The 13,068-nt window shown below is 38.9% G+C and overlaps 1 protein-coding gene across 1 annotated transcript in view; it reads right to left on the reverse strand.

Annotated features, from left to right (window-relative positions):
* Nucleotides 1–13,068, reverse strand: part of LOC109372880 (thrombospondin type-1 domain-containing protein 7B) — a 382,043-nt gene that overhangs the window by 39,117 nt on the left and 329,858 nt on the right. Inside the window, exons 12-14 of the mRNA XM_019626386.1 lie at nt 12,721–12,862; nt 10,991–11,106; nt 8,812–8,929 (exon numbers count right to left, since the gene is read on the reverse strand). Of these exons, the coding sequence (XP_019481931.1) occupies nt 8,812–8,929; nt 10,991–11,106; nt 12,721–12,862 (376 nt within the window). The remainder of the gene's footprint in view (nt 1–8,811; nt 8,930–10,990; nt 11,107–12,720; nt 12,863–13,068) is intronic.

Here is a 13,068-nt window from a genome sequence, read left to right on the forward strand (position 1 = left end):
GATCATATCAGTCTGTTAATTTTAATCACCTATGCCTCTGTGGTTAAGGAAATTTACTGCATAATGTCTTTTGTCATTATGAAAGCTCCTTATTACGGAAGGAGGGACTAAGTTAATTGAGTGACTACAATGTGCTATGACATTGAAATGCTTAGGTCTTTTCTCTTCCTTATCCTGCTTTATCTGCTCCCCTTCCTTTGAGAGTACCTGCTTTTTCCAAGCCCCTCAAATAAATCACTTCAACAAGAACTGCAGTCTCAGACTCTGCTTCAGACACTTATTAATGTTCTTATTTCACATGTGATAAAATTAAGTTCAGGAAAGTTAAATAATATTTACAAAATTACACAGCTAGAGAGATTGAAACAAAGGTTTGTCTTACTCCAAAATCATGTGCTTTCCAACAGAGCTCACTCTCATCTGGCCCGAGTCAGGTATCAGACTCTGTGTTGTCTTTGTTAGGCCACTTGAACAAATCTGAGAAGGACACTTAGGCCTACCCTCTGCAATAAATGTGTTACCTATTCATACATTTCATATTTTCCTTTGGAAAAAAGTAATGGCAAGGGCAGCCTGTTAGCTTAGTTGGCTAGAGTGCAGTGCTCATAACACCAGGGTTGCCGGTTCAATTCCTGCGTGGGCCACTGAGATGTGCCCTCCACAACTAGAATGATACAATTACTCGACTTGGAGCTAATAGGTCCTGGAAAAATACACATACCCCACTTAAAAAAAAAATTAAAAAAAAAGTAATGACAAGTGCGGCACTAACACCTTTCTCTGTGATAACTCTATATTTACTTTTGGGTATTTGTCAGAGTAAATTTCTGAAAGCAGTGGAAAGTTAGATTATATATAAAATGCTCACTTAATTTCATGCTGCTCTTTATGCTGGACATCTACTTTTTATTCTCTTAAGTATCATCCGTAATTTTTACCGAGTTTATTTTAAGTGAAACATTTGTGGTTTTTTTTTCTTAAGATTTTATTGGGGAATTGGGGAAAGGAACAGTGTTGGGGAATTGGGGAAGGGAACATTGTATTTTTCCAGTACCCATCAGCTCCAAGTCAAGTTGTTATCCTTCAATCTTAGCTGTGGAGGGCACAGCTCAGCTCCAAGTTCAGTACCGCTTTCAATCTAGTTGTGGGGAGTGAGATGGGGTGGGAGAGGTGTTTTGTGTGTGTGTGTGTGTGTGTGTGTGTGTGTGTGTGTGTGTGTGTGCAGCCCACCATCCCATGCGAGAGCCTAACTGGAAACCTTTGTTGTTAAGAGCATGCGCCCTTACCAGCTGAGCCATCCAGCCTCCCGTTGGCAGCTCAGCGGCACCTCAGTGGCACCTCAGCTAGGGCGCAGCTCACTGGCCCATGTGGAAATTAAAGTGATGGCCCTGTTGCTCAGAGCTCCACGCTCTTAACCAACTGAACCTTCTGGCTGGCCTGCAACATTTGTTTTAAATATACACCCTGGTAGACATGGATTTAAGATCAAGGTTATTTTCTAATGTAACAGTGTGGAGAAAAATCACAGTCCTGATCTGCAACATGAAGGCAGATATTCGGCATTGTTAGAGATGAAAGATGCAGTAATGCTTCTTCATTCAGAGCTACATTCCATGGGCTTCCACTATGGAGGGATTCCTTGGCTTATCTGAATATTACCTCAGGCACCCAGATACCTTTCATCTTAAAGAACACTCACTTTAAGCAAGATGTAGATTCCATAGGCTTTTCAGAGTAAAATAGCCTAGTCTCAGCCATGATCATCTATTGGGGCTGAGGTGAGCTAAGCAAGGAAGTAACAAGACCAGTTTTCAAGGTCAAGATAGACCACGGTACCATGGAGTGGGATAGGTCTGTTAAGGACAAAAGATTAGACAACTTTGGTTTTGCTTGGGGATAACGGGCTCCAGAATTCTCTGTGGTCGAGTGAATGTGCATGCTCTAACCTCTTATCGCAACAACATATTTGAGTCCCATTAAAAGCTAACAAAAAATTGGATAGAATACTGTAAATACCTATATACGACAAAAATACCCCCAAATGAAGCACTTCCCATGGGATGTCAAGTGAGAAGGTCAGAGCAGTGATTTTGGCAATCCTGGAGCTACTGCGTCCATCAGAGTCACGCATGCCCTATCTGCAAGATTGGCTCCCTGAGTATATTCCAATTAAGTGGACTAGATAATATGTAGTATTATTGATGATGAAACAAGTGTACGTTCAGGAGGCTTAAAATTCAGAGGGACTTCTGAAAGCCCTTCACACCTTTGTGTTCCAATTTCCTCTGAGAACAATTTCCTCTGCTTATTCTTGAATATACCTATAAATTCTTAGAATTTTTGAAAAGGGATATAGCACCTAACCCAGGTCCCTGCATATAATAGGAACATTTACATGTGCAAAGTATTAGATGCAAAGGGGCATAGTGAAAAAAATGGGGATTGGAGACACCTGAATTTGGGTTCAGCTCTTTCCTCTATAACTTAAAACCACATGACATTAATCAGGTTGCTTAATTGCCTATCATCTCACCTGTAAAATTATGCCTATACTTCTGTACTCTTCTAAAAAAATTACAAAGATACTCCTGGAATCAATAACGGTGCCTTTGACCAACAGATATTAAAAAGTAATTATTCTAGGGCCGGCTGAGTGGCTCAGTTGGTTAAGAGATCGCTCAAAGGTTTGAGCTCTGAGCAACAGCGGTTCGAGTCTGGCTTGAGCTGAGCTGCTGCTGAGCTGCCAACAGGTGGCAGGATGGCTCAGCTAAAAAAAAAAAAAAGGTAATTATTCTAAAATGTCATCACTTTACAGATTAAAAAAAAAAGTGCAAGTGATTTCTGCAAAGAGTAGATCAAAGGGCTACCACCACTTGCCATGGAGAAGCCAGCTTTGAAACACAGACTCTCTTGTTTCTTGTCTCCACTTTCTTTCTTCCCATTCTACCATTTTGTTTCTGTACTCTTGTCATAGGAACTAATTAATTGATACAGTAAATAAGTTTGTACTGTTATAACTATTGGACTGTGCCCAATCAAGAATACCACATGGATCATATTTTATATAGAGACTAAAAAATAAAGGTTACTGGCTTGCCTTTGAAATCTGAAAAAAGCAAAAAAGAAAGAAAAGTTGGAAATTTCAAAACTGTGGTGCTTGGGAGTTAATACTAGACTTTTTTTTTTATTATGGGCTAGAGTTGAAATTATATGCCATGTGAGAATCACAAGAGGCAGGCTGGATTACATAGTATAGAAAAATATTAAAATCTCATATACATTGAATCAAAAACTATGAAATAAGACAAAGTCATAGTCTGGGATTAAAAACATTCTTAGAAAGTTATTGGATAAATAACAATTATGAATAATTCATGATATATCAAATTTAGAGAGTTCTACATTTCACTGAACTGATGAAAATTCAACAAAGAATATGACTAATCCAAATATTAAGCTCTTCTATTAAAAGCTTTGATCTTTGAAATCTATCTGAAAAGATCCCTTATTGGAAGCTTAGAATCAGCCTTTCTCTAATGTCAAATAAATTGGATTCAAACTGTTCTGACCTTGAAATCTTTAACAGAATTAGAAAGTATACATACCAAATATCAGGTGTACATGAAAGAGACAATCCAGGCACTTGGAAAATAAGGAAGAACTCATTTCAAAATCTCCCTTCAGATCAATGTAGTTCTGGGGGTTTGATGGCAAAACGTGGCTCCTGGGGATGCATCCAAAATATCTGACACACCAGGTTTTGCCTGACAACCCAGTGAATTCATAAACAGGCGATCGTGTGAATTTTTGCCTTTGATGAAGAAGTCAGCAGAGAACTGCAGGTGCTTTAGTCAGACTTCCATGGAACTCGCTTGCCCATTTAATGTGACTCAATAAACTATCTCCTCTTGTGGTCTCTGCCCCATTGACACACACAACCAGTTGGAAAAAAAAAAGTGGCTCGCACAAAAAGACAGCTGCTGGCATACTCTCTAAGAAGAGAAACCTCAGAGGCTTCTCCACGATAGCTTCCAACCTTTTCAGTTTGGTCTCTTTTAAGAAACTAGTTCATCTGTGCCATACATTTCTGCTTTTGATTATCATTTGTATGTTGTTTTTAAATGGCACTGCATGAGGATTAAGGCATGATTTAAATACAGAATACTCTCGTTTGGGAAACATTACTATCTGCCAGGTGGGTGATGATCAGAGAAGAGTGGTGCTGTGAGATGAGAGCGGGAAGGTTGGAGTGGGGAGCAGCTTGGGGGCTGATGAGGGATAATATACTACTCCATAAAGGTGTCTCAGCAGAGTCCTGAGAATAGGTGCTTTAGAATGTGAATGCCATGAGTCCTATTCTTTTCTGTACTGCTTTAGATTTTTAAGATTGAGGTTGGGCACAAATAAATATAACTAGACATACTCATTTTTATATTTTTGTCTGTAGATCCTAACAGAACCTTGAATGCAACAGGTAGTCAAAAAATGCTTGTGAGATTAAACTCTGAGTAGCTAGCAGAGAAGACAACAATTATAAGAGCTATGGCACCTTGTCATTTAATTTTCACATAAATATCACCTCCTCAGTAGCCTGCCTTTCCCCATCCCTCACTCCCTGCAAGATACATATTATTCTCTATCACATGAACGGTTTTTGTTTCATCGTAGCACTCATCGGCATCTGTCATTTTGGTGTTTACTTACTTGTTGATTTGCTGTCTCTCTGTCTTGTCATCACCATCTAATTTTCCACTAGAATATTAAATTTATAAAGTCAAGAGACTTCATTTCCCTGGGATCTTATCTGTTCCGTACACAGCATATCCTCAGCTCCTGGCATTCAGAAAGCATCCAATGCGTATTTGTGATGTATATGAATAAATTTCTTCTACAGTCCTGCCTTCAAGAATAGATCTCAAAATACAGGGTCGCCATATAATTTATTTTTCACACTGCCACTTTTGACAATGAAAGAGGACACCATTAGGTGTCAGAATAACAGATGTCAACTTTATAAATCCTTGTTGAATAAATGAAAAATTAAATGCATATACATTTAGAGCAGAGCACTGGAGGGTTTGTCAGATATTGGGATTATGGACTATTTTGTAAAAGGCGTTATCACATCTGACAGTTCAGAAGACCAAGATAGCTAAGGGTCAGGAAAGGATTCCCAAGAAGTTCTCCTACTAGACCAGGGGTTGGCACATAGGGGCTCGTGAGCCACATGTGGCTCTTTGGGGACATAACTGTGGCTCTAAAATGAAAATAAAACTATCATAGTTTCATTTATAAAAATTTTAAAGAATATAATTCACATAATGGTGATTTCATTTGTTTTATAGGTCTCGCAAAACTTCGAGGGACAAGATTGGCTCTTCCAGGGGTTGGCAAACTTTTGAGATGGAATGTACACAAAGAGCTGCATGTGGCTCGCGAGCTGTAGTTTGCAGACCCCTGTACTAGACCATTAGACACTAACTTGAGGTGATTATAACCAGTGCCGTATCTCTGTGCCAAGGAATAAAATGTAGATGATTTCTAAGCGCTTTACACAACTTGATTTCTCCAGTAGTTAACACTCCTTCCCTAGTTTCCCTGTGCCTTAGTTCACACAATGGTTTTCCTCAGAAAATATTTGATTATTTGTCTTTGTTTATTATTCTAAGGATTAGCAAAAGTGAATTTAAGTTCAGACTCGAATGGCCTAGAATTCTCCAATAGCAGAATTGAGAATTGGAAGGTTTTTTGTTTGTTTGTTTTGTTTTTGTTTTTATAGTAGACAAGCGGGGTCTGATGAGTCCACATCACTAACAGAACAGCTTGAAAACTTAAAGTGATATTTTAATATTAAACTTACAGTTTGGGCTCTTCTTTTTAAAGGTGGTATATTAGCATAAATATGTCAATCCATCATGTTTCACTGGCTTGGTACAGTGATAGAATTAGGACTTTCAAGCAAAATTAATAACAAACAGATCTTCAGTCTCCTTGCATTGAACACATTCTTGGGTAATGGTACCTGAGATTTATGTATTTAGTTAGGAGGAGGGGGAAACAGCCGCCGGCAGGAGCCTGCTGCCTCTGGGATTGTGATCTAATTGGCAAGCTCATCCCCTTCAAGCTTTTCCCTATGGTCCAAACCCACCTGTGCAATGACAAATATGAACAGAAATTCCTCCAATGCGCCAGAGACTGTGCTTCATGGGAACTGAAGGATTCACCCATGAAGAACCCAAACAGAGTCTTTGGCCCCTTAGAGAAACAACCATTAAAAATCAATTCATGTCTGATAACAGTAGTAGGGGCAGTAGTGGGAGTGATGATGAGATGTTCCACTTGAGGAAAGGTGCCAAGGTGGAAGTACGCACTCAAGGATGTGACTGAAATATGGTACATTGGAGCACAGAGGGCCAACAGGACCATGGAGGGAGATGGGGATAGAGAGGCAGGCACGAGTGGGATCCTGCAGGTCCTTGTTGATCACACTGACAATATAGGACTTCGTCCTTTCTCTATTTTTCCATGCTATCCTTTACCATTATGAGAGTCACACATCCCAGCAGAGGCCCATGCACACAAGACTGAAGTATTTATGGCTGTGGGTTATAACCTGGGTGGGTCACTGGACAGAAGAGGAATTAGTTGTTTGATGAAAGGCATCACCAAAGTGAATAACACTTCTCATTTGTATGAGTGTTTAGTGAACTCATCAATGTGCAACATTACCTATTTACTTCTTTATTTACTCTCTATTTTCTCTCAAGTACATTGCAAGCTACATGAGAACAGGGAAATTATCTTTCTTTCCCTCCACTGCTGTATCCCCAACACAATGAACTCTAACTGGCACATCGATATTTGCTTAAAGGAAAAATGAATTGATGAATAAATTTTAAGTAACAGGAAAACAATTGTTCAGATTTGCGTTTTAAAATTTTCACTTAGGCTATGACTGTAGCACATGGATTTTCAGTGAGGTAAAAGGATAAGCTATGAGAGTGGGAGATGAAAGTGGCTGAGTCTATGCAATAATCTTTAAAAGACCCTAGGGAGTCTCCAATAATCCTCTCTACTAATGGTGGGCAGGAATATGGAGATGGAAATTAACCAAACTAAACACCTAGGACGTGTCAGTGACTGTGCTAGGTGCCTCCATAGACTACACGTGATTTCATTTTCAAACCCAAAACAAGGCCTCTCATATGTGCGTGGATTCCATGTTATAGAGAAAGAAGCTGAGACTCAGAAAGATTAAGTAATTTGCTTCAATAGCTGCAATTTGAACCTAGATCTACCCAACTTTACAGTGGATGCCCAACTGGAAACTATGCCATGCTGCCTATCAGAAAATTTGGGGAATCAGTAAAATCTCGATCCTAAGACTTACCATTTGGTTTTCTGTGGTTCTTTTCAGGCTCCTATTGAGCAGGAAATGACATGTTCTTCTTATTAAACATTGTGATTCCTACATTTTCATTTTGAATGATGCCCTTTGCAGAAGTAGTTTTCATTTTCCTGATGTATATCCTGGCTACTGTTCTCAGCATTGCCCTCCCCAGGATCTTAACAGCTGAGTTTACAGAGGAGCCCCCTCCCAGGCTGCACCCTGCCTCAGTTCCTCAGATGATCCCAGCTAAGGCAGAGCATTATCAACAACCCCCACACCTTCATGTGTGAGTAGCTTAGAAATGAGCCAATATTCTAATGGCCCAGTCACAGGACTTCTAAAACAATGCTTCCAAATATCTTTGTTTGGTAATCAGATCCAGGACTTGCCAGCCCTTCTCTGACCCTGATTCTATGATTCATCCAACTTGGAATTCTTCTTCCCTTTTCCCCCCTGCTTAGTGTCTCGCCATATAACAGGATTTCTCTCTAGGTCCCTACTCCAATTTTTTGACATTTATTTACCGTGTGGTTAATTGCAACTCCCTTTTAGGAATAGAGTCCTTCATAAACCACAGCTCCATGTGTGCCTGTTATGCTCTTGTTCCAGTCTCTAACGTGGCTACATGTCTCGGTCCCTACTTTAACCTGACAGCTGGAATGCCATCTATGTTTCCATTTGTCTAGCTTCTGAGTATCAGTTGCCTTCTGCATTCACTGCCATTATGCATTACTTACTCACTGAGATACCTGGAACGTGGGAAGTAATTGTTATCTGTTCACCAAAGATTCACGCTTCCTTTCCCCATTACTGTTGCTGAGAAGTGACTGGTCACCCAGAAACTACATCTCCTGCCCTACCATCTTGCATTGAGCTGGGGACATGGAACTAAATTTTGTCTGGTAGAATATAGATGGAAGAGATGTATGCAACTTCCAACCTGGTCCACCAAAACTTCCACAGAGCCAGCAGGGTATCACCCTCCAGAGAAACTTGGTTAAAGTAGAGCCTCCATCAAACTGTGTCACTGATTGACTTTGTGAAGCCGAAACTCACCCTTTATGTGAGTGAAAAATTAGAAATTAGTCCCTAGATTATAATGTCAAGTCACTGTGATTTGGGTGTTTACCTGACACAGTGGCCAGTTTTTTGGATGAGTTGACCTTATGACCTTTTGAATAAACACTGGCTCACAGGGCCAGCAGCTCCTCTGGCGTCTGCTGCAGTGACCAAGTCAGTTCTTGGTAAATGGCTTAAAGGACTGATTCTGTGAGGCCAGTTCTTTCTCTTCTCCTCTGGGTCAGCCTCATGCTGCCTTCAGCAGGCCAACATGCCTAATTCCCATTCGTCAAGCTACAGCATAATGGAAGGTATTTAAAAACTAAATTGTTTAGTGGGAACAACATAGAGAACCTAGGTACCTCCATGGCCACAAGTCTGTGAACATTCTGTCCAAGCTGTCCACCCTGAAAGCTGGCAGTTGACCACACATTCCACCAGGCAGTGAACGCTCATTCTCTGGGGTTTTTCCAAGTGACGCTGCAGATGGAAATAAAGGAGGATCTTACTGGAGAAGTCATATACACATCAAATTAAATCCCTATCCTTTTATGGGGGAAAAGTACCTTTTATTCTATGATGATAATCTTTCCACATTTTTGTGGGGAAAAAGATCCTTCCTTATGTAAATTGGTGGCAATCATAGAAAATGGCCATCCTTACGTCACAAAATCAAAACTTGTTAGCCCAAATTTTTTTTTATAAATGTTGGAATAGACCTGCAATTAGGGTACTGGGAAAGCAGGTGGTTACATGACAGAGATCTGTCCTGTCACTCAGCCAGCAAGTACCCAGGAGGAGGGCGTAGTGCTAATTCAGGCTCCTTGCACTTCTGGGTGGGCCAGTGGTACATATAGAAATCAAAACTAACAGCTAGCTAGGCTGAAAAATAAATAAGAATAAAACCCAAACCAACAACCCATCTAAAGTTCATAGAAAATACCAATTATACTAAAAACATAATCACGGCCTTCATTTTCCTCTCGTCCTCTCTGAAACCTGTATCTAGGCAAAATCTACAAATTTTCTAATGATCAAGGTAGAAGAGGTCTTAGTGAAAAAACAAATTATCTAAGAAACAGAAAGAATAACGAAAAATTCTGCTCTAAGAATTACACTCTGTGTGCTTATATAGGAAAGCTTCGACATTGAACACATGTTAAATATTAGCAATTTCCACACTAAGCTAAAATGAATGATTATAGCACAATTATTTGACAAGTGGCCAAAGTGGAAATTACCATATGAGCTCTATGATCTATTAAAAATATAGTTAGGTTAATAATTTGAGACTTCTTTAAACTAATATCCTTTATATATTTGTTGGACATATGGCATTTGGAAAGCAGAGAGACTGATTTTTCTATTAATGAATAGTTTATATCTTTCTTTGTATCAAAAGAAAACATTTATTATATGCACTGAGTATAAGATTTCCACTTATTTGGAGTTGCTCTATATTGGCTATTTAATTTTCCTGAAGCAGGCAATGTCTTGAGAGGTAGATCACATGAAATAAAGTGTTAAAATAAATAACTGATTCTTGATAGACAGAACTGTGCCCTGTATTAGCCAGTTTCAGATTTCACCAAACTGAACAGATTTCATCCAACTTCAGGTGGTTTGGTCTCAGAGTTGGTGTTGGTCTGTGGCTATACTGGTGATTTAGAGAGCATGTTGTGATAGTACTTAATACGGTTAAATCAGGATAGGTGAGAAAGGTTTTGTTTTGATTTTAATTTCCCTTTGTGGACCTTACCTATGTTAGGAGAAATGGGACAACTTTTATTTTACAAGTTTTTTAAAACAGTTTCTGTGGTAACCTGAGTTAACTGGTCTTGTATTTTCAACTTATTTCAAATATTGTCTAGTGATTCTTTAGTGTGACAGCATATGGTCATATGTATTTCTATTAAAATTTCCCCATAGTGCTATTCACATATACATTGGGAAGGAAATGCCAGTTTTTTTGGAATAGTTTTTGCCCAAACTCCATATAGTTTTTCATGGGAAAAAAGGGGGCAATAAAATTACAAGAATTCAGAACTCAGTAATATGAAACTTGGTAGGGAGGCATTTGAGAAGAAAAATACAACTGTACTAATTAACAATCATATATTAAGCAAATTGGCAGATTATTCTAATATCAATCGTCAGCTTTCATCTGATATGCAAGAGATATGGTCACATATGCAAATGAATCACCTATCCAATACAAGGAATCATATCTAAATATTCAAATCACCTGATGTTAATAGTTTGCTGGCCAGCAAGTACATCTAAATAAGTTCTTAAAAGTCATAATATATATATATATATATATTATTTTAACGAACCCATTTCCCCAGCTCAAAATGATCTTTCCCAGTCATTTTGACTAAATTCAAACTAGTGAGAGATAACTGTACTACACTAGTACAATTACTCTAACGGAACCTAAATTGTGATGAAAAGAAATCAGGATCTGTTATTTATATCCAGCTCTGTGGAGTTTGCAGACCAATATTAAGAAAAACAAAGATACAAATATAAACAAATTACCTCCTCACATTGGTCCATGCCGACTGGCTTGCCGTCACTGCGCACACAGCTCAGAAGGCGGGTCCTGACACCTTGCCCACAGGTCGCATTTTCACTCAGCTGGCATGTGCTCCACTCTGCAGGCATAAAATCACCACACTGAGTTTCAAAATTATGGCATGTGAGCAAAATACAATAAACCTTTGATTACCTGCTTGCTGGAGAAGGATACTGTGCACATAATCCTAAAACCATTTCCAGGTAGCTTCAAAAAGCGTCATGTAATTTTTTTATTGAAAAACCATTAAATAAATTAATAAAAATGAGTTACCTTCCTAACTTTGCTTTCTTGAGGTAAAAAGCCAAATGTTTGTTAGAAACCACCACACAGTTGGCTGGGTAGAAAAGTAAAGACACTAACCAGGATGGCAAAGGAAAACGTTTGGAACCATCTGTTTTCTGGGGTAATTGAGAGAGAAAATAACTTAGAAATGATGCTAGTCTTGGAGGTAAACTTGAAAATGTTTTCAAGGAACAAATGTAATCATCTAAACATTTGGTACAGTGAAGCCAAGTGAGGTTCCCCAAAAAGGAACCTGCTCAAGGTATTCAGAACTATATGGACTATCCCCAAAACACTCATTTTCTCAAAATATTCTCTCATGAGAGAAGGTGTTATAGATTTGGCTAGTTGCATTACAAAGTAGACAACTGAGAGTAGAATAAGTTCTCCCATAGTTAAAATACTTCTTAAAATTTTTATTGTTGGAGTGGGTATAAAGGAAGATCTTTGATCACATACAATGAGAACATGTTTAAGGAGATTTTTCATATTTGGTAGAAGATCTAAGAGTTTAATAGGAATAGCAAACCCTTGTATAATAAAATCAGGGTTTTAAAGACATGCTCTTCCAATAAAGCAAATTTAATTGCATTTCTGAAAAGTTACTATGAAAACCAAGGATCTGAAGAAACTTTAACTAAAGAAAAAGGACAGAAACACTAAGTCATCTTTCACCAATAAAGACAATCAGACAGCCCCACAGAATTCACTACAAGGTTTTCTACATGAGAAATCTCAGCAGTGCCACTGGAACATCAGTGGGGGATTTGTTTCAGAAAAGGCCATTGTCACTTTGCCTCTGCAGGCTTGTGGTAGTTTGGTTGTCAGTATTAAATTCAATGCTGAGACTTAACATGGTTCCACATTTTGTGGTATTATGTATATCTGCTACTGCAGGGAATGGCGGGTAGCACATCAATGCAAGCCAACAAACAGTCTTTGGTGTTAGACACTGAGCACTGTGGTACCCAGGAAAATTCTGTAGCATTCAGGCTTATGGAGACACACAGAGCAAGTCCATCATAAGCTTGATTTTCTTGAAGTAATAAAGGCCCCAAAAGAGTTAAATTCTATGACAGAATGTTTACAGTCTTTCCTCAATGGTAAATTATCCCCTGCTACTTATTTTTCTTGTTTCAATTTATCATGGCTTAATTCAATTTATATTCTGCAGCTTTGCCAAGTGTCTTTGAATTCAGAGATTTCATGTGGCCTTGCTGAATCTACATGCCAAGAGTGGGCATTTCTTTCTGTAAATGGACATTGGAAATGTCAAGTCCTCAGCCATTCATGTAATATGCTCACACGTTCTACCATCAGTTCTTTCTTAATCTGGAGAATGAAAACACGCGTTCTCCCATTAGTCAATGTTTAGGGAAAATGGCATGGTTGTGGATTTCTACTGTACCTGTGAGATTGTACTGGAACTGGAAGCAATTTTCATTGAGGAGGCAAGGCCGCACCTGGGAGTCTTCAGCACATGTCCTTGAGCTCAGCGAGGGCCTCAGCAGATGGCGGGTTCTTCTCTGCATTGTGTGGGGATCACATGACTATGAAAATCGAAGAGCAGGCAGAGTTAGGACAGACCCAGAAGTAGCCGATAAATTATGACTATCTGTATACATGTGGGGGCACGTACAACGACTACAGGGAAGAGACTATTGAGAGTATTAAACATAATATGTAGAGCATAAAACCAGTATATGATGCAAAGTGAAGAGTTTTTATTTTATTCACATGTTATGGTGAAGCCTAC

This window comes from Hipposideros armiger, unplaced genomic scaffold, assembly GCF_001890085.2.
Source record: "Hipposideros armiger isolate ML-2016 unplaced genomic scaffold, ASM189008v1 scaffold_673, whole genome shotgun sequence".
Classification (NCBI taxonomy): domain Eukaryota; kingdom Metazoa; phylum Chordata; class Mammalia; order Chiroptera; family Hipposideridae; genus Hipposideros; species Hipposideros armiger.